The 22,938-nt window shown below is 43.2% G+C and overlaps 1 protein-coding gene and 1 pseudogene across 1 annotated transcript; both read left to right on the forward strand.

Moving 5' to 3' along the window:
• Positions 1–1,201: 1,201 nt before the first annotated feature.
• On the forward strand, positions 1,202–6,542 carry LOC143984466 (keratin, type II cytoskeletal cochleal-like). The gene is made up of 9 exons (XM_077484627.1): positions 1,202–1,660; positions 1,887–2,095; positions 2,183–2,243; positions 2,329–2,424; positions 3,602–3,766; positions 3,982–4,107; positions 4,241–4,461; positions 5,885–5,919; positions 6,026–6,542. The coding sequence occupies exons 1-9, from the start codon at positions 1,202–1,204 to the stop codon at positions 6,298–6,300; spliced, it is 1,647 nt and encodes a 548-aa protein (XP_077340753.1). The 3' UTR covers positions 6,301–6,542.
• Positions 6,543–13,168: 6,626 nt separating this feature from the next.
• The window catches only part of LOC143984186 (keratin, type II cytoskeletal 75-like), a 49,237-nt pseudogene continuing 39,467 nt past the window's right edge, over positions 13,169–22,938 (forward strand).

Genomic DNA, 22,938 nt, shown 5'->3' on the forward strand with positions numbered 1-22,938 from the left:
GGGCCCCGTACGCGGCTAGGCTTCCAAAAAGTCGACCACATGTGGTATCTCCGTACTCAGGAGAAGCAGCAGAATGTATTTTGGGGTACAATTCCACATATAACCATGGCATGTGTGAGCAATATATCATGTAGTGACAACTTTGTGTAAAAAAAAAAAAAATTTTTTTTTGTCATTATTCAATCGCTTGAGGCAAAAAATTTAAATATTCAATGGGCTCAACATGCCTCTTATCAATTTCCTTAGGGTATCTACTTTCCAAAATGGGGTCATTTGGGGGGGGTTTGTACTGCCCTGCCATTTTAGCACCTCAAGAAATGAGATAGGCAGTCATAAACTAAAAGCTGCGTAAATTCCAGAAAACTTACCTTAGTTTGTAGATGTGACAACTTTTGCGCAAACCAATAAATATACAGTTATTGACTTTTTTTTTTACCAAAGACATGTGGCTGAATACATTTTGGCCTAAATGTATGACTAAAATTGAGTTTATTGGATTTCTCTAATAACAAAAAGTAGAAAATATAATTTTTTTTTCAAAATTTGCGGTCTTTTTACATTTATATCGCAAAAAATAAAAATCGCAGAGTCAGTCAAATACCTTTAAAAGAAAGCTCTATTTGTGGGAAAAAAAGGACGCAAATTTTGTTTGGGTACAACATTGCATGACCGTGCAATTACCAGTTAAAGCAGCGCAGTGCCAAATTGTAAAAAGACCTCTGGTCATTGACCAGCAAAATGGTCCGGTCTGAAAGTGGTTAAAAAGACAGGTGAGCCTTCTAAAAATATATATATATATTTTTAAGACAATTTCAGAAATGTATGACACAAAAGGAAAACCTGAAAATAATATAGTAAGCCAACACAGTCATGCCACATTACTATCATAAAGGATGTATTCTTTATAATTATTCTTTATAACTTTGGCCTAAATTAAAATCTTCTTTTTTATATGTAGTAGAGTAACCAATAATAATTGTTTTTCATAGTGTGTACATTGGAAGGTGTGTAGCTTTTTCCTGAAAATGATAGAGGCATGAAATGCCCTGCCAGCAAATTAAGCTAATAAAAATACAATGATAGGGTATTTTTTCATTGCAAAGTACTGCCAAACCCATACGTCAAAATATAAAAGGAGATAGTGTCTGTAACTCAGAACCATCTTCTTGAAGTTGTGCTGCATCCAGTACTTCATCTCACCATGTCTTGTTTACTCAACCACAGTAGCTCTAGCTACAGAAATTTTAGCTCTTCTTCAATGCCAAGAAATAGGCAAGGTGGTTGCTCTTCAAGAATTGCCAGTGTAGGGTCAAGGCTACAATCACAATACAGCAGAAGTGCCTACAATCTTGGCTCTGGAAGATCTCCAAAGATTTCAGTTGCAAGTCATAGCACTGGAATGAGCGGATATGGATATGGTGGGGCAGGTTATGGCGGTGGTTTTGGATCTGGTATAGGATCTGGTCGAGGTGGCTTTGGAGGTGCTGGCTTTGGTGGAGCTGGTTGTGGTGGAGCACAGAGCATCACAAATGTCACTGTCAATGAAAGTCTACTGGCACCCCTCAATTTGGAGATCGACCCAAATCTTCAGAAACTCAAGAAAGAAGAGAAAGAACAGATCAAAACCCTGAACAACAAATTTGCCTCTTTCATTGACAAGGTATGGTATGCTTGTTCATGTTTATTTATGTGTCAGAATTTACCATGAACTTATGGGAGAAATGTATACTCGGATCATTTACATAATAAAATAAAATAATTATATTTATGTCTTTATCTATTATATACGTGTGTCATTTGTTCTTTGTATAGTGAATTTTTTGAAAGATGCACTTATAAACCTTGCTAAACAAATGATTGAATGTTTTTTTTCCTTAAATCCATAGGTTAGATTCTTAGAACAGCAAAATAAGATGCTGGAGACAAAATGGGCTTTTCTGCAAGACCAAAAGACTGTGAAAAGTAACATGGAACCACTTTTCGAATCCTTCATTAACAATCTTAGGAGGCAACTGGATTGTTTGGACAATGAAAGGTCACGTTTAGAAGCAGAGAAGAAGAATATGGAAGAATTAGTAGAGGAATTTAAAAAGAAGTATGACGATCTACTTTAAAAATCTTAATGGTGATGTAAGATGCTGTAAAATAATTCACAATGATTTGTGTTTACTTGTATCTTTAGATATGAAGATGAACTGAATAAGCGTACAGCTGCAGAAAATGAATTTGTGGCACTTAAAAAGGCATGTGATTTTCATTATTTTGGAATCTAACCCACAAACTTCAATAAATGTATTGCTGAACTGTGCTCCCCAATATCTTTTACAGGATGTTGATGCAGCTTTTATGAGCAAGACTGAACTTCAGGCTAAGGTTGACGCTCTCAATGATGAGCTCAACTTCCTAAGGACAGTATGTGATTTGGTGAGTAACAACCTTAGTACAGAATCTGAGAAAAGTTTTAAAAAACGAAGATACATTTACAACCTTTTTAGAGCATGAAAACCACAACCACTTCAGCCCTGGAAGGGTTTACCCCCTTCCTGACGAGGCCATTTTTTTTGCAATATGACACTTCGTCGTTTTAACTGACAATTGCAAGTGCGACATTGTACCCTAACAAAATTGATATTCTTTTTTTCCCACAAATAGAGCTTTCTTTTGGTGGCATTTGATCACCTCTACGGTTTTTATTTTTTGCGTTATAAACAAAAAAAGCAACAATTTTGAAAAAAAAAAAATATTTTCTACTTTCTGCTATAATATATATCCACAAAAATAATAATTTATGTACAAGTACATTAACCCCTTCACTGCCAGTGTCATTTACACAGAAAACGATCCCCTATTTTGTAAACGCTATAACTTTTGTGCAAACCAATCAATAAGCGCTTATTGCAAAAAAAATTTTACCAAAAATATGTAGAAGAATACGTATCGGTATAAACTGAGGAAACAAAAAGTTTTTTTATATATTTTTGGGGGATATTTATTATAGCAAAATGTGTTTTTTTTTCAAAATTGACGCTCTTTTTTGTTTATAGCGCATAAAATAAAAACCACAGAGGTGATCAAATACCACCAAAAGAAAGCTCTATTTGTGGGAAAAAAAGGAAATTTTGTTCGGGAGCCACGTCGCACAACTGCGCAATTGTCAGTTAAAGCAACGCAGTGCCAAATTGCAAAAAGTGCTCTGGTCAAGAAGGGGGTAAAATCTTCCGAGGCTGAAGCGGTTAAATACTGTTAATATTTCTTGATGTTTTCTATAACATAGGAAGTCTTCCATTTTAGGTTCAGATTCACTTTAAATATGTTGTTATATGGTGAAAACTTGTTAATGATATTAAACATTTTGACTGAAGTTAAGGGTATACAGTACATATACCTTATATAGACATGCTATAGATGGTCTCAGACAAAAATGCAACATCAAAGAAGACAGCCACGTAAGATTCATTTGTAAATGATTGGATATCATTCATCTTCGGTAATAAAATCTACAACTTTAGAGATGCAAATTTACAAAAAATATTAACATATGGGCATTTACCCTAGATATTTTATTAAATAACTGTCTAATTGGACTTTTTTCCTTTAACAGGAAATTTGTCAACTACAGTCCCAGATCTCAGACACCTCTGTCATTGTGTCCATGGATAACAGCCGTGACTTGGACATGGATTCTATCATCCATGAGATCAAAGCTCAATACCAAGAGATTGCTAACAAAAGCAGGATTGAAGCAGAATCCTGGTACCAGTCCAAAGTGAGTATATCCTAGACAATGTCATTGTCATAATTAATCTGACACAAGAAAACCATGAAATAATTTTTTTATACTGCAAAAGTTATAATACGTTTTCACAACTCCAGTTTTACTTACACTGTGTACAGATAACTGACACGCCATACTGTATATTCTGTAACAAATTCAAACCAACAATTTGTTACCTTCTAATTTGGTCGAATTATTCTCTACAGTACGAAGAGTTAAAGAATACAGCAGGAAAACACGGTGATGATCTGCGCAGCACAAAGAATGAAATTGCTGATCTCAACAGAGCTGTCCAAAGGTTCAAAGCAGAGATTGAAAATGTTAAAGCTCAGGTATGGCAAAATTTTCACATTATTCAATAATATAAATCATTATGTTATGAGATGTGGCCTAGATTGAATGATAATGCAAAAAATGCCAAATGCGTGGTATGTTATCATATTTATTATTATTGGTTTAATTTAGAAAACAAAACTAGAATCTGCCATAGCACAAGCTGAAGAACGTGGTGAGATGGCTGTTAAGGATGCAAGAAATAAATTGGCTGATCTGGAAGATGCATTACAGAAGGCCAAGCAGGACATGGCTCGTCAGCTGAAGGAATATCAAGAACTGATGAACACCAAATTGGCTCTGGATCTTGAAATTGCTGCCTATAAGAAACTACTGGAAGGAGAAGAGTCCCGGTGAGTGCATAACACCCATATTCATATTGGGAAAATATGTAGGCTTCCATTGCTGATCATTGTCTTTGAAAGGTTTTATTGTCTGATTGTACTCCTGCAGTTTACTTATTGTCCCATAATAGACTCAAGACAAAAAACAGGAAACCATGTGGTCTCTCCTGAACTCTTAGATACAGTAAGATGGGATTATTGAGAAACGGGGAAGCATGAATTATCATTCTTTCCTGTACAACATATCTATTTACTATAGGAGTTAGCATTTTTCTGTTACAATGGAAAGAATCAGATGTAAGATAAAGATGTTTGATCTTTACTAGACATTTAGATCCTTGAAGAGAGACTGCTACCTTTCCTCTCAGGGCAAGCGACAGTGCCTGATGGTGACACCGGCGAATCAGGTAGCAGTGGAAACCTTTGGCTCCCGCTACTGTCAGTCAAATCCTGTGAGGAGGAAGCAGAAGAAAGCTGCACTGTGTGTGTCTATGAATGTACACAATCTGGCTCGGTAGCACACCTGCACAGGTGCCTCCATAGTACATGGCTTGCTATGGGGACACATGCAGGAGGGGAGGGGCAGAGAGCAAAACTGGGAATTCCAGCAGAGGAGGTAAGGGGTCACTCTATGCAATACCATTGCACAGAGCAGGTAAGTATACAATCGTTTTTTTATTTTAACTGAAAAAAAGGCTCTATGGTCACTTTAAAGTCTAATACCCCATACACATGATCGGACTTTGTGACAACAAAACCGTGGATTTTTGTTCGAAGGTTGTTGGCTCCAACTTGTCTTGCATACACACGGTCACACGAAAGTTGGCCAACAATTAGGAGCGTAGTGACGTATAAGACGTGCGTAATATCTACATTACGAACACTAGTTTTACAAGACTGAGCACTTCTGGCTCATACTTGATTCCCAGCATGCGTGGACTTTTGTGCGACGGACTTGTGTACACACGATCAGAAAGTCCAACAACAAAAATATGTTGGCGGAAAATTTGAGAACCTGCTAGCCAACATTTGTTGGCGGAAAGTCCGACAACAAATGTTCATTGGAGCATACACACGGTCAGACTTTCCGCCAACAAGCTCCCATGCAACATTTGTTTTTGGAAAATACGATTGTGTGTATGGGGCATTAGAAGCATCTTTATAAAGCAGTAAATGTGACATTCACCAAATATTGACTGCAGATTAATCTTTCTGGTGCATATGTTTTACATTAGAAGGAATGATCTGCCAATTGTAAATGGCAAACGTCACATTCGTTACTTTGTAAATATACCCTTAAAATTTGGATGCTAGCGTAATATCAACAAAAATGTGTTATAGAAAATAAATGCCCTATTAAAAGTACTAATTTCATATACAGTATGAATTTTTTTTCCTGCTATAACACTAAAGTGTGCATGTTTATTTTTAGGCTTTCTGGAGAATGTGCAGGATCTGTTAAAATCTGTAAGTGGTTTAAATTTAATTTTATTTCAGTTAATTTCACTAATGCCTATTATGTGGGTTAATGTCCTTATTTAATGATGCATATTTTAAAATCCTCTTCACACAGCTGTTGTTTCATCCACTGTCGGAGGATCCTTTGCTTCTCATGGTGGCTCCCATGGTGGCTCCCATGGTGGCTCCCATGGTGGCTCCCACGGTGACAGTGTAAAGAGCTCTGGAGCTGGATTTGGAACAGCAAATGTCAGCGGAGGCATGAGCAGTAGCCGCTTCACTAGTTCAGGTGGATACTCCAGCTCTGGTGGAGGATACCCCGGAGGAACAAGCTCAGCTACCATAACAAGAACAACCTCCTCAAGCTCCTCAAGTTCAAGGAAGATCTAAACTAATAGTTACTCCCCTCTTTCACATTACTGCTTTACCCTTTCTGCTTAACCTATTCTGTCTTAAGAAATGGCCAGTTACAGTTATCATCAAACTGTCCTAAAAAATGTTAACTGTACAGATTACCCTGAAACATACCCATAATAAGATTATGTAACAAATTCCCTTTTGCAGAAACATGAATTATTATTAAAAGCTATTCAACACATTTGCTGTCACTGCCAGCAGGCACTTAAAAAATTTCAAAACAAAACAAAAAAAGGTGATAACGATACCACCGTTTCTTAATTGTTAATTGGCTTTATTACGTGATAAAATTATCAATCACATTTGATTCTCTGCAAACTGCTTGTATTCCTTATTCAATAAACTTTAGCTCATTTAAAAAAAAAGATAATTGTCTCTTGTTTTCCTTGAAGTTACATAGTTACATGGTTTATAAGGTTGAAAAGAAACACAGGTGTTTTCATTTCATCCTATGTGTGTTTTCATTTTATTCGCTAACAATTCACATCGCCCTGTATATTCTGCTTCCTTTGGAAGACATCTAAATATTTTTTGAAGTTGTTGACAATGTCATCTAGTACTACATCCTGAGGGAGGGAATTCCAAGTTTTACTGCCCAAACAGTAAAGAACCCTTTCCGTAATTTTAGGTTATTTTTTTTTATTATCACATTTTTATTAGTCTTTTAACATTTCCATTTAAAATATAAAATAATTCTTATGTTTAAACATTTAACCATGAAAACATCCTTATCTAGTATTCCCCCCCTCCCGCAAAAAGGAAAAAAAAGAAAAATTTCTTGGAGGTTTCCCTCTCTATTTCCTTTGGTCTCCCCCCTCTTTTCCCCCATCCTCCACCCCCTCCCTTATATAATAAAATATTTTAAACCCCCCCCCCCCCCCCACCTCCTATGTGACCTGTGTAAAATTAACCAAAAAGGGAGGAAGAATAAAAAAAAAAAAACCCACACCAAACTTAGTGTATGAGGCTTCTATAAAACCATGATCCCTTTTTAACCTATTCCCCATATTCCCGCCCCCCCAACCACCTTCCTTATTACCCTAGTGTATCGTTTTCTACCCCCTTATTATTTATGAAAGAAAAGAAAGAGGAAACAGAAGAAAGAAGAAGAATTTTTTTTTTAATTTAAGGTTAAACGCATTCTTTCTAGCCCTAAATTTTGGCCATGTGACCTTAAAGTAAACAATTTATTACAGTTACCAGAGTCACCTTTGAGATATTTGTACTCATAATCACATCTCCTCCTAAGGGCTTTTCTCCAGAGTGAATAACTGTAATCTACATAATTGATCCTCATAGCTGAGGTTCCCCATGCTACTTTTCCTGAGGATTGGTCATCAAAACTGAACTTTATATTCAAGGCTGAACCATTGTTTTTTAAAGGTGTAGAATTTTTGATTTACCTCTTGCATGCATGCCCTTTTTAAAGCATGAGAGTATTTTGCTAGCTGTGGCTTGACATTGCATGCTGTTGCTAAGTCTGTTATCCACAAGCACCCACAGATCCTTTTCCATCACTGGTTGTCTCAAGGAAACCCTTCCTAATATGTAATTTGCATGCAGTTGCAGCATAGTGATGATGCATCTACAGGGGTTGTAAACCCTCGTGTTTTTTCACCTTAAAGCGGGAGTCCGCCGTTTTTTTTTTTTTAAAGCCAGCAGTCCGCCAGACAATTTGACCATGTGTGGGCTCCGGCAGACTTTTTCTTCCCCAAAGTCCAGCGGACTTTGAAAGAAGACTTGACTCAAAATTGTTTGCCGGATTCGGCTTTCCGGCGGAAAATGCGCTCATCTGTGTGCTAGTCTGCCGAACTTTCCAAATGAATGGACTTGCCCACACACGGACTAAAGTCTGTTCATTTTGAACATGACTTCAGGTACGATGGGACTAGAGAAGGAAGTCAATCTTGCCGTGTTCATTAAAGGGTAACCCCTATGCCGAGGGGGTTACGGCATGAGGGGCGGGGTCACCAGGTGATGTCACATGGTGACCCCGTCCCTTATGATGTCACAGTGTTGGGGATGCTGGGACTGTGACTTCTTAAGGGGCGGTGTCACCATGTGACACCACCCGGTGACCCCACCCCTTATGCCTATATAAGTCGCTGCGCAATGAGTCCCCGGCATTACAGCGGGAGAGAGCGTCGTGTCAACATCGGAAGAACAGAAGAAGGAAGAAGAAGACGGTGATAACGAACAAGAAGACCAGGCCAACGCTAGTAAAAGTGCTGGAGGAAGATAGTGGAGGAGCCCGGCAGAAGAACGAGAGCGGGAGAAGAGGCCGGAAAGTGCGGAGAAGTCAGAAGAAGACCCCCGAAGTCGGAAGAAGACTCCCACACGGAGACGACAACGAAAGAGAAAGCCGGGCTCCTCGGCTAGAAAAAGAGCAGCAAAAGAGAAGAAGATAGCGGAGGAGCCCAGCGAGAAGACCCCCAAAGTCGGAAGAAGACCCCCGTAGCTGCCTAATAAACGACTTTAAAAACCTGTGTTGTGTGTTTTTTTATTGACACTTTCCCCCCCAGGTGAATGGGTAGGGGTATGATGTTCCCCATACTCATTCACATAGGGTGGGGGGCTGGGATCTGGGGGCCCCCTTATTAACCACTTCAGCTCCGGACCAATAAACACCTTAAGGACCAGAGGTCTTTTTGCAATTTCGCACTGCGCTGCTTTAACTGGTAATTGCGCGGTTATGCAATATTGCACCCAAACGAAATTTGCGTCCTTTTCTTCCCACAAATAGAGCTTTCTTTTGATGGTATTTGATTGCCTCTGCGATTTTTTTTTTTTGCGATATAAATGGAAAAAGAGCGAAAATTTTGAAAAAAAAAGATATTTTCTTCTTTTTGTTATAAGAAAAATCGAATAAACTAAAATTTAGTCATACATTGAGGGCAAAATGTATTCAGCCACATGTCTTTAGTAAAAAAAATGTCAATAAGCGTATATTTTTTGGTTTGCGCAAAAGTTATAGCGTCTACAAACTAGAGTACATTTTCTGGAATTTACACAGCTTTTAATTTATGACTGCCGATCTCATTTCTTGAGGTGCTAAAATGGCAGGGCAGTACAAATCCCCCCCAAATGACCCCATTTTGGAAAGTAGACACCCCAAGGAAATTGCTGATGGGTATGTTGAGCCCATTGAATATTTATTTTTTTTGTCCTAAGGGATTGAATAATGACAAAAAAAAAAAAAAAAAAAATTTTTTACAAAAAGTTGTCACTAAATGATATATTGCTCACACATGCCATGGTTATATGTGAAATGACACCCCAAAATACATTCTGCTGCTTCTCCCGAGTACGGGGATACCACATGTGTGGGACTTTTTGGGAGTCTAGTCGCGCACGGCACCCCGAAAACCAATCACCACCTTCAGGATTTCTAAGGGTGCAAATTTTTGATTTAACTCCTCACTACCTATCACAGTTTCGAAGGCCATAAAATGCCAAAATAGCACAAAACCCCCCCAAATGACCCCATTTTGGAAAGTAGACACCCCAAGCTATTTACTGAGAGGCATGTTGAGTCCATGGAATATTTTATATTTTGCCAAAAGTTGCGGGAATATTACAAACTTTTTTTTTTTTGCACAAAGTTGTCACTAAATGATATATTGCTCACACATGCTATGGGCAGAAGTCAAATTACACCCCAAAATAAATTCTGCTGCTTCTCCCGAGTACGGGGATACCACATGTGGGGCACTTTTTGGGAGCCTAGTTAACTAGCTACCTAGCGACACTAGCGACACTGATGCAGCGTTCAGAAAAATTATCGCTTAGTGACACTGGCAAAAGGGGGTGAAAGGGTTAACTAGCGGAAATCAGGGGGTTAAAACCATTATTGGGTAGTATATCGGGGTACCTAGCGCTATAAAAACCTGGCGGTGAACCTAAAAAAATAACTAGCTACCTAGCGACTGTAGCGACACTAATGCAGCGATCAGAAAAACGATCGCTTAGTGACACTGGCAAAAGGGGGTGAAAGGGTTAACTAGCGGCAATCAGGGGGTTAAAAACATTATTGGGTAGTATATCGGGGTACCTAGCGATATAAAAACCTGGCGGTGAACCTAAAAAAATAACTAGCTACCTAGCGACACATGCAGCGATCAGAAAAATGATCGCTTAGTGACACTGGCAAAAGGGGGTGAAAGGGTTAACTAGCGGCAATCAGGGGGTTAAAAACATTATTGGGTAGTATATCGGGGTACCTAGCGCTATAAAAACCTGGCGGTGAACCTAAAAAAATAACTAGCTACCTAGCGACTGTAGCGACACTAATGCAGCGATCAGAAAAACGATCGCTTAGTGACACTGGCAAAAGGGGGTGAAAGGGTTAACTAGCGGCAATCAGGGGGTTAAAAACATTATTGGGTAGTATATCGGGGTACCTAGCGATATAAAAACCTGGCGGTGAACCTAAAAAAATAACTAGCTACCTAGCGACACTAGCGACACATGCAGCGATCAGAAAAATGATCGCTTAGTGACACTGGCAAAAGGGGGTGAAAGGGTTAACTCTAGGGGCAATCAGGGGGTTAAATCTTTATTGGGGGGTGATAGGGGGCTACCCTGGACCTAACACTAACTGTCCTGACAGTTTTTACTGTCACAACTGACACTGAATGCATTGATCAGTAAAGAAATGATCAATGCAATCAGTGACACTGTGACTGGGGGGGGAGGGGGGCGGGGGGGGGATCGGGGGGCGATCGGGGGGGGGATCGGGGGGGGTTTGTGTGCCTGTGTGTACCTACATGTCAGTGTAGTGTTCGTGCAGACTTACTTTTACTCTTCTCCTCGTAGTCCGGTCAAAAAGACCGCCCCGAGGAGAATGACATCACTTCCTCCTTCCTGTGTAAACAATACACAGGGGAGGAAGCTTCTCATTGGCCAGGAGCGATCCAGAGGGGGTGGCCGAAAACCAACGGCCATCCCCTCATCACGGAGCGCTCCTGGACCGAATCGGACCGCCGTAACCAGCGGGAGGGGGTCCGATGGGACCCCCCACCCGCTGGAAGGCAATCACGTAGATTACGTGATTATGCCTGCCTGTGCCATTGTGCTGACGTACAATGGCAATACGGCGGTCCTCAAGTGGTTAAAGGGAGCTTCCGAATTCTGATAAACCCCCCGCCTGCAGACCCCGACAACTAATGATCAGGGTTGTTGGGAAGAGGCCCTTGTCCTCATCAACATGGGGACAAGGTGCTTTGGGGTGGAGGGCGCAGGGCCCCCCTTCCCCAAAGCACCCATCCCCCCATGTTGAGGGCACGCGACCTGGTACGGTTCAGGAGGGGGGCGCTCACTCGTCCCCACCCCCTTTCCTGACCGGCCGGGCTGCGTGCTCGGATAAGGGTCTGGTATGGACTTTGGGGGGACCCCCATGCTGTTTTCCGGCATAGGGGTTACACTTAAAACCCATCCAGGTGACGGGGCTCGCAAGGTGTCAATCTCGCCGATGGAGACGGTGAGATTGATTTCCTTCTCTAGTCCCATCGTACCTGAAGTCACGTTCAAAATTAACAGACTTTAGTCCATGTGTGGGCAAGTCCGTTTATTTGGAAAGTCCAGCGGACCTCCGGAAAAGTCAGTTCGTGTGTGGTCGTGTGTGGGCAAGTCTGCTGGTTCGGAAAGACTAAGTCCGCCAGATAGTCCGATTGTGTGTACGGGGCAAAAGGGGTTAGGGCAGAGGTAAGTCTTCTCGTTAAGAGTTTGTGGGTGTTTGACAGTTTAATGTCTCTTAGCTGGGAAAAATTAGGCAAATCTCTGAGGCAAGTTTCTTTGGCATCTGGTTATCTTGCACCAGTGCACAACTACTGGTACTCATTGAAAGCTCCAGAACATTACACAAGCACAGGGATCAAATTAGGGTGTTTACTCACAAGTCCCAGGACAGCTGCCAGCTTACAGTTTCCTCTGGACATGGTCCAGTGAGTGAGACATTCCTTCTCCAGACCAGATCCCTTGTGGTGAGGTCCTGCATTCAGCTTCTAACAAGGTATATGCAAGCCCTTACCCCTGACATCAATGAGGCCTCTAAACAACTGCATAGTCTATGCACAGTCTGAAGGCAACGGCCCATCAGGCTCTGGAATCCTCCTAGTGAGAAAGAACCCAGCTTTCCATAGCTTCAGACTATTTATCACCTTTCTAACCCCCTACTGGATACTCCTCTACAAAGAATGGCTGGAGCATAACACATTTTCAGGTTGGTTATTTGAATCTCCAGCCCTAAGCTCCAGAATCTTCTTCCAGAGGCAAACAATCTCCCAGCCTGTGAAACTCTGAGTAGACCAGGCCAAACCATCACTGTTTACTTGATTACAATAGGAGCCAAAAACTAAATTTACCTATCATCCTACACCAGGAGGGTGCTACACGTTGTTTATAAAGACAGGTGAACTTACAAAATATATGTTTACGGAAGATTTTATAAGACAATTTCAGAAATGTGTGACTCCAAAAGAAAACCTGAAAATAATATAGTAAGCTAACACATGCCATGCCACATAGCAATGTTACTGAGGACATCACTGTGTGTGTTATAAGTATTGCTTATAAATTTGGCCTAAAATATAACTTTTTTTATGGGTAGTAGAGTAACCAAAAATAATTGTTTTTCATAGCTTGCACATTGTAAAGTGTGTAGCTGTTTTCTTAAAATGATAGAGGCATGAAATTCCCTGCCATTAAATTAATAAAATAAAAATACAATGATAGGGTATTATTTCATTGCAAAATACTGCCAAACCCATTTGTCAAAGATACCATGTCTGTAACTCAGAACCATCTTCTTGAATTTGTGCCACATTCAGTATTTCATCTTATCATGTCTTGTTTACTAAACCACAGTAGCTCTAGCTACAAAAATTTTAGCTCTTCTTCATTGCCAAGAAATAGGCAAGGCGGTTGCTCTTCAAGAATTGCAAGTGTAGGGTCAAGAATGCAATCACAGTACAGCAGAAGTACTTACAATCTTGGTTCTGGCAAATCTCCAAAGATTTCAGTTGCAAGTCATAGCACTGGAATGAGTGGATATGGATGTGGTGGAGCAGGCTATGGCGGTGGTTTTGGATCCATTATGGGATCTGGATACGGCTTTGGTGGATCCAGCTCTGGTCGAGGAGGCTTTGGAGGGGCTGGCTTTGGTGGAGCTGGTTGTGGTGAAGCACAGAGCATCACAAATGTCACTGTCAATGAAAGTCTCCTGGCACCCCTCCTGGAGATCGACCCATATCTTCAGAAGCTCAGGAAAAAAGAGAAAGAACAGATCAAAACTCTGAACAACAAATTTGCCTCTTTCATTGACAAGGTATGGTATGCTTATTCATGTTTATTTATGTGGCAGAATTTACCATGTACTTATGTGAGAAATATGGGCTCAGATAATTTGCATAATATAAAAATAATAATAATAATAATAATATATATTTTTATTATATATCTGTCTAGTTTGTTCTTTGTGTAGTGTGTTTTATTGATAGCCACACACCTAAGCCTTGCTAAACAAATGATCAAATGCTTTTTTTCTAATCCTATAGGTTAGGTTCTTAGAACAGCAAAATAAGATGCTGGAGACAAAATGGGCTTTTCTGCAAGACCAAAAGACTGTGAAAAGTAACATTGAACCATTTTTCAAATCCTTCATTAACAATCTTAGAAGGCAACTGGATTGTTTGGACAATGAAAGGTCACGTTTAGAAGCAGAGAAAACGAATATGGAGGATTTAGTACAGGAATTTAAAAGGAAGTATGATGATCTACTTTAAAAATCTTAATGGTGATGTAAGACATTGTAAAATAATTCACAGTGGTTTGTGTTTACTTATATTTCTAGATATGAGGATGAACTCAATAAGCGTACAGCTGCAGAAAATGAATTTGTTGTACTTAAAAAGGCATGTGGTTTTCATTATTTAGGCAACTAACCCACAAACTTCAATAAATGTATTTCTGAACTGTGTTCATCAATATCTTTTACAGGATGTTGATGCAGCTTTTATGAACAAGACTGAACGTCAGGCTAAGGTTGACTCTCTCAATGATGAACTCAACTTCCTAAGGACAGTATATGATTTTGTAAGTAACGACATAAGTACAGAATCTGAGAAACATTTTAAAACTGAGACACATTTACCTCTCTCAGCATGAAAAACAAATTAAAAAAGGACCAGACCTGTAAGACTGTGCCCAAAAAGGCAAGTGAGGGTAAATGACTAGTCACCATTATTACCTGTTGACTGCCTTCAGCTGGTCATTTCCCCATTACTAATTTAGAATTCTTGTTCTGAATTGTGCCTCTGTGTGGAGGAAGCCATCCTGGCAGAGGAATATGGCTTTGATTCCTCACGTCAGAGTTCCCCTCATGACTGGTGGTCTGATGAATGATGGGTGAATATTTAAGGACCAGAAACACAGCTGCATATTGTTCATTGGCAAGTGATTGGGTATAATTTATCAGGGATAGTAACATTCACAACTTCATATATGTAAATTTAGAAACATTTATTAACATATGACCATTTACCCCAGATATTTAAAATAACTGTCAAAATTAAATTTTTCTTTTAACAGGAAATTTGTCAACTGCAGTCTCAGATCTCAGACACCTCTGTCATTGTGTCCATGGATAACAACCGTGACCTGGACATGGATTCTATCATTCATGGGATCAAAGCTCAGTACCAAGAGATTTCTAACAAAAGCAGAATTGAAGCAGAATCCTAGTACCAGTTCAAAGTAAGTATATCCTCAACAATTTCCATAAGAAATCTGCCACCAGAAACGCATTGAATAATTTTGTTAGACTGCAAAAGTTATCAGACACTTCCACAATTAGTTTTATTTACACTGTGTACAGATAACTGACTTGCCCAGTATTTCATAAGATATTAAAAGCAACCATTTTTTACCTTTTAATTTGATCAAACTATATAGTATGAAGAGCTGAAGAATACAGCAGGAAAACACGGTGATGACCTGCGCAGCACAAAGAATGAAATTGCTGATCTCAACAGAGCTGTGCAAAGGCTCAAAGCAGAGACTGAAAATGTTAAAGCTCAGGTATGGCAATATTTTATAATATATACATATTATATATAATATATAATATATAATATAAAATATATAAATATAATGTAGCACTAACCCCCCGAAGGAGTTGCTGGTTTGATTTGTCTTACCGTTACCTTCTTCTCCTCAATTTGTGTCTAGGGGTTCCCCTGGTAGATGGCCCAGTAACTTTAGAGACTGACGACAGATCCGCTTAAAGGGATTTTTATTTGCAAAAACCGTAGTTAATGAACAGTCTCTTAAAATAGGATCAGAGGGTTAGGAGGAAAGTTCAGGTACTCTTAGCCCTTGTACACACGATCGGAGAATCCGTCGGAATGTGTCCTATCGGACCGTGTTGTCGGATAATCTGACTGTGTGTGATATGTATCGGATTGATTCCGTCGGAATATCTGTCGGACCCAATTTTCCAACATGTTGGAAATATTTCCCGACCAACTGGGCCGGTCGGACATACTCCGATCATGTGTAGAGAATTTTGATCGGACTAAGTGCCACGCATGCTCAGATCAAATTCCTACATCAAAGCTATTGGCTACTAGCCTGAATGTAGTCCCATCGTAACGAAATTACGTCATCACGTTCTGAAAGATCGGATTTTTCGCCAACTTTGTCCGACCGTGTGTATGCAACAGTTTCGGACAAGATCCGACGGACAAAATCCGACGGGCAAAATCCGATGGATTTAGTTGTGGAAATCTCCGACCGTGTGTACAGGGGCTTAGTGTCAAAGTCAATAATGAAGGACTTGCTTACTTTGACTAAATCCAGAGAATAGCCATTACCAGCTGGATGTTCACTCAAGTTGGATAGTCCCTCTCTTACAAGGCCTAGCAGCCAACAAGGTGCTTAACTCAGGAACAAGTCTCTGCCACAGACGTTGTAGAACATGTAGAAATAAGTCTCTGCCACAGACGTTGTAGAACATGCAGGAAGCTAAAACTTGTAGAACACTCGTGTAATACCTGGATCTTTCAGCCAGTTTGGCAAAACCCATGAAATTGGATTCACTTAGGTACTTCAGCCCCAATAGGCTCTTTCTAAGAAGCCAGCCCGTACGCGGCCTTCTTCTGAAGAGTCCTCCCCTGGATAGCTACGAAGTTACTGGGCCTCTCCACGACTGGAGATGGCACGCAAACACCTCAGAATCCTTTCTTTAGTTTGCCTGCCTCGGGCTAGCCAGCCCCGAGACATAAAGTCGGGTGTATGCGCACCCCAGGCCATAGCCTTCCTGGGGGGCTGGTCAGGAGGACCAGGACCATGGAGTCAGAACATACTTCTGAACTGGAACCCCGGACCATGTCTCAAAAATGTAATCGTCCCCAGTATCTGACAAAGACTCTAACTCTGAGTCCCGGTATTCCTCTGCCGGTAAATAATTCACTAGAGTTTTACTTACAGTCTGAGCTTTCCCCCGAAGCAACCTTCTTCCACCAATTGGGCCCAGCCGGACTCGGTAGCGGTTTTCCATTGCGATTCTGGGAAGTGCACTGTCAGGTCACCTCAAGGTGACCTGACAGTTTGATCAGCCATGGACCCGGCTGACGTGCCGCTTCCTGCAGATGAGCCATTGCAGAGCTTAGTTCGGCGACTTGAGACCCAAGAATCACATCAGACCCAGGTGATGCGTTTCCTTCAGGATTTGGCATCCCGTGTTGAACAGGTTCAGGCCTCATTAGGACCCCCGTTTCAACAACCTCAACCGCTATCTGCTGCTGCACCTATCGCATCAGTCGCAGCCACACATTCATTACAACTACCAGCTCCGGTCTGTTTCTCTGGGGACTCCAAGGCTTGCAGGGGGTTCCTTAGCCAGTGCACAATTCATTTTGAACTCCAGCCCCAAAACTTCCTCTCCGATCGGGCAAAAGTCGCATATATCATATACCTCCTGTCCGGCGAGGCGTTAGCTTGGGCCGCCCCTATGTGGGAACTGAATGATCCAGTGGTTTCTAGCCTGTCTGATTTCTTGAAACTTTTTCGGAATAGCTTCGAGGAACCGGGTCGTGTCTCCTCAGCGGCCAGAGCTCTTTTACATCTCCGTCAAGAGTCTGCGTCTGTGGGACAGTATGCTCTTCAGTTCCGTATCCTCACAGCTGAATTGAGCTGGAATAATGAGGCCCTAGTTGCAACCTTTTTACCTCTCTGATAGAGTGAAGGATGAATTAGCAGGAAGATCCCTTCCTGCAGATCTGGACAGTGTCATCACCTTGTGTAACCAGATCGATATTCGCTTTCAGGAGAGGGCCCTGGAAAAAAGACGCCAGCACTCCCCGTTTTTTAGGCAGCCTGAGCCCCCAGTCCCTTCTCTTCGATCCGAGGAACACCCCCTGCCTACTGAGGAACCTATGCAGTTGGGCCGGACAAAGTTATCTCCCGAAGAACGTGCTAGGCACAGAACTCTGGGCCTAAGCCTCTATTTTGGAACCAAAGGTCATTTCCGTGATACTTGTTCTCTTCGTCCGGAAAAACGCTCAGGGCTAATACATCTGGAAGGTGGAGTATTAGACCCTGAAATATCACCTTCACCTTCTCGTCTTCTCCTTTCCGTGTTGCTTCATGTCGGTGCTTCCTCTCGTTCGGTCTCAGCATATCTGGATTCCGGAGCCGCTGCCAATTTCATGGATTGGGAAACTGCATCCTCCATGAGACTTCCACTTTTGCCCCTTACAACGCCATTGGTGGTCTTGACGATTGATGGCAGTGTTCTCCCAGGGGGCCCTATCCGCTTCCAGACTCTTCCTGTTAAGATGTCAGTAGGGACACTCCACCAGGAGTGGATATCCTTCCTTGTCTTACCTAAGGCTTCATCTCCTATCATATTAGGTCTTCCTTGGTTACGGCTCCATTCTCCACACGTCGACTGGTCTGCTGGTCAGATCCTGGCTTGGGGTTCCTTTTGTTCCTCTTCCTGCTTACTCAAGGGTACCCCAAAAGAGAAACTTCCTGTTACCACCATCCCAGTATCTTCTGCTCTTCCCGCTGTATATAGCGATCTCTGGGATGCGTCCTGCATTAGTCGGACTGATGCACTCTCTAGGTCATGTGGTACTCTGGATGAGAGACCCACCTATGAACCTGAGTCGATCATTCACTCCAGTTCGCATAACCATTTACCTTTGTCTGTCCCTAATCTCCCTTGGACGCACAGCCAGGCTAACTTGTCTGCAAGTTCCACAGTTGCTATGCCCTGTGATGCGATTGAGATGGTCGCTACACCTGACAATACTAATCAGTCGACCTCTGCACCAGTTATGCCAGTCCAGCCCATGCCCAATGAGCTTCCTGCTTCTTGTTCAGCACCTTCTGTGACCTGGCCTCACCCTACTGCTACTATGTCTGTTCAAACCTGTTTAAGAGGCTCAATCCATCCTTGGGATAGAATACCTCATTCGGCCAGGAGGGGTTTTCAATCTTTTTCTCAGGGTTCTCTGCATTCTGTTTGTGTTGCAGCTATCCAGCTTGACTCTTGTGACATGTCACTTTCTAACCAACCTGACCTCAGGGATCCACTGACCTCTGCCCAGTCTGGTGGTCCTGTTATGGATGCACAGCTCATCTTTAAGGGTGTGGGGGACCCTACTCAGACTCCTGATCTTCTCATGCCCTTACCCATTCCTAAAAAGCCTTTAGTCCTCAAGTCCTCTCGTCCTCTCCTTACCTCTGTTTCGGTCTCTGAGGATAATCTAATCTAAATACGAGGTTAGTCAAGTTTTGGATTCCGTAAAGGCATTCTTCAGTACCTCGTACTTTGGAAAGGGTTGGGCCCTGAGGAAAGGTCTTGGATCACTGCATCTGAGGTCTTTGCTCCCTGTCTGTTAAGGAGGTTCCATCTGGAGTTTCCCTTTAAGCCTGGACTCAGGCGGGGGAGGGGGAGGCCTCGTAAGAGGGAGGGTACTGTCATGGTTATGCAGTGATCTTCCTGTGTTTGCTTACCTCCCCTCATGTGTTCAGACTAGAGGCCAGCCACTTCCACCTGGTGGTTTTTATAACCTCTCCTCTAAGCATGGCTCCACCCCAGGCCCTATCAGGGAGCCCTATATTAACCTGTGCACTGCAGGCCATCAGCGCTGATCAACCATTGTGTATTCCTTTGTGTGTTAGCTTCCTGTTTCCTGCCGTGTGCTCTGCTTCTGTTTTCCGTTACCGACTTTGGTGTGTCTTGACCATCCCTGTTTGCCTGTGATCCTGATCTTTTGGCATGTACCCGACTATTCTTGTCTGCTTGTGGCCCGACCTTGGCTTTGTCCCTCATCATCCCTATCCTCCTGTTGCCTACTGTGGGTGTGAGCTGGGGGACCCTGGGGGTCGCGACCTGGAGCCAGTTGCAGCCAAGTCCATCCTCACCACTGGAGGCTCTAGTGAACACCTGCTGGCTCTTAGACTCCGCGCCCCAGGGAATCTTACGCTCTAACCCCAGTGGGATCTGTCCACCGTCTGCAGCAGTCAGCCCGTCTGAAGCGGTCACTCTCTCTGTGCAGGCAGTGTGAAGCAGTCACTCTCTGTGCAGTGTGAAGTGGTCACTCTCTCTGTGCAGGCAGTGTGAAGCGGTCACTCTCTTTGTGCAGACAGTGTGAAGCGGTCACTCTCTCTGTGCAGGCAGTGTGAAGCAGTCACTCTCTGTGCAGGCAGTGTGAAGCGGTCACTCTCTGTGCAGACAGTATGAAGTGATCACTCTCTCTGTGCAGGCAGTGTGAATCAGTCACTCTTTGTGCAGACAGTGTGAAACAGTCACTCTCTCTGTGCAGGCAGTGTGAAGCGGTCACTCTCTCTGTGCAGTGTGAAGCGGTCACTCTCTCTGTGCAGGCAGTGTGAAGCGGTCAATCTCTCTGTGCAGACAGTATGAAGCGGTCACTCTGTCTGTGCAGGCAGTGTGAAGCGGTCACTCCCTGTGGGGGCAATCATTTTGGAGCAGTCTCTCAGAGAGAGACTACACGCTTGCCCCTTCCCCACACCCAGTACAAAGACCAATAAGACTGCAGGAAGATGAAGACTAAAGACTGTGCTGCCACTGCCGCCACACTAAGTGCTACCTGTGGAGTCTGGAGCTTCTCTGGTGAGTGAGCACCACACCACTGGGCAAGCCAAGCCAGCAGAGTAGCCGAGAGTCACAGTGAGTTCAGCAGGCTAAAAACAAAAAATCCTGCTTTCTCCGTGGCATGACCACCAGATTCAACAGGGTGCAGGCTCCTCCTGTGTCAATTGCGGGAAGTGAGAAAAGCACATGCAGGTGCACACCGGAGCACCAGCCAGATTAAGGGCATCGTGGGCCTGGTGCTGCAGTGGAGCAGGTTTAGGAGTGGCAGGAATATAAAGCAAGTAATGTCATATCCCAGCTCTCCTCTTACTGGCCACCCTCTCATGTTTCCAGGAGCCTATGCTAGCTTGTGCCCAGACTTGGTCGCAGTCACACAGGTGTAATGCTAGGGAAGCCTGGCACTTGATTTACTAAGCATCCATAAGAGCTGTGTGTGGGTGTGGGCTCTGGGATGAAAGTTTTCAAGCCATCAGAATACAGTGATCGCTGCCGGCAGCTTAGCAGCCAGCAGTGATCGCAAAAAAATAAATAAAGACACGCTGGTTGTATTGTCAGTTGATAGATCGAATTCTGTGAAACCAGTCTGCACATAGATTGATTGAAATTTCTGCTGAACAGGCAGAATTTCAATCTGTCTATGGTGGTGTCTAATGCCCCGTACACACGAGCGGACTTTTCAACATCCAAAGTCCGTCAGACCGAGTCCGTCAGACTATCCGATCGTGTGTGGGCTGCAACGGACTTTAGCTTCGCAAAAGTCTGACGGACTTTAGAAATGAAGCATGCTTCAAATTTTCCCGACGGAACTCCGCCGGACCCGGTCCCCTTCGAAAAATCCGCTCGTGTGTATGCTACTCCGACGGACTAAAACTGACGCTAGGGCAGCTATTGGCTACTGGCTATGAACTTCCTTATTCGAGTCGGGTCGTACGTCATCACGTTCGAATCCGTCGGAGTTTAGTGTGATCGTGTGTGGCCAAGTCCGTTCGGCCGAAAAGTCTGTCAGAACTCCGGCGGAATTCCGGCGGAACTCCTTTGGAAGTCTGTCGGACATAAGTCCTCTCGTGTGTACGGGGCATAAGTCCACCAGTCTCTGTTTAATAATATCCTCAAATCTTCTGAAAGGAGCGCTCCACTTAGGTGTAGAAATTTACTTTGAACTCCACCTTATTTCCAGAACTCTTTTTAGGGTCCCTTCACACTGAAGGCGCTTTACAGGCGTTTTAGTGCTAAAAATAGTGCCTGTAAACTGCCTCTCATGCTACCCCAGGGTAAAGGCCCCGAGTGCTCTCACAATGGGGTGGGGCACTTGCAGGACATTCTGAAAAGTCCTGCAAGCAGCATTATTGGGGCGGTTTGGGAGAGGTGCCCTGCCCACTGAAATGAGCGGTTTTAGCCCTTTCTTGAGCAGAGCGGGGGTTAAAAGTGCCCCGCTAATGCCACTAAAACGAGCAGCGCTTTACCACTACTGGCCAAACCGCCCCAGTGTGAAAGTACCCTTGGATATTAGATGTGCAAACAATAAGGTGAGAGCACATCTAATGCCTACAGAGAGTAATGGAAATGAGGTGGAGTTCAAAGTGAACCGTATCATTACCTGCTGGGATTGGCATTTAGAGGGTTAAAACAGGCAGGGATGAAATGTAATATCAACGCCTCACTGCCTGTCAAATGCCTCTGAAAGGGGACCTGAGCATGGATTACTTTTTAGAGGAGTGGCTGCTGCAAGTGAATACAAGCCTTTAGTGTGCTGCAGTTTTGCTGCAGTGCGGGTGTACTGGTGGCTTTTACAGTCCCCCAGACTTCCCTTGGGCTTCTTTTAGGGTGCACCTTTTTGCTGCATTTTCTGGAACAGCATGCAGGACGTTTTGTGCACTTTCAGAACATGCAGTAAAAATGTACAGCCTCTATGGGACCAGGGACAACATGCAGGAAGATTGCCAGGACACCAGCACTGCAGCCAAACCGCAGCATGCCAGTGTGAGCCCACATCATACCATCTAGAAGGTACTGCTCAGGCTGCTAGAAAAAAAAAAAAACTCTTTGGCTGCAGAGAGGGGGAGGGAGGAGCTCACTTACTTGGATGGTCCCCGCCTCTCAGGAGCCTCACTTTATTCCAGCCGACTGCTCAGATTGAACGTTCCCGCCCACACATCCTCTTCACAGACAGCACATGGGCTGCCCTGGAGTGTGGGCGGGGAAAGAAGCAGGTCCAGCCTCTGCCAGCCAATGGTGTGGAGTAGGGAGGGGCTGGGGCTGTTCTGTGTAACAGACTGTCAGCCCTGACATAAAGACATCGCTGGATCACAGTACTGGACTCGGCCAGCTCAAGATCTGCGCATGTGTGCTCTGGCACAGCAGCCTTTGTCACAGCATGTCAGAGCAGCCCAGGGGGCAATTGCATCCCTGCCCCCCAGGCCAGCCCGCCCCTGGTTGCATAGTTGATAAGGTTGAATAAAGATACTAGTCCATCCAGTTAAACCTGTGCA

This window comes from Lithobates pipiens, unplaced genomic scaffold (genome assembly GCF_037356315.1).
Source record: "Lithobates pipiens isolate NorthernLeopardFrog02 unplaced genomic scaffold, aLitPip1_a1.2 Scaffold_16, whole genome shotgun sequence".
In the NCBI taxonomy this organism is placed as follows: domain Eukaryota; kingdom Metazoa; phylum Chordata; class Amphibia; order Anura; family Ranidae; genus Lithobates; species Lithobates pipiens.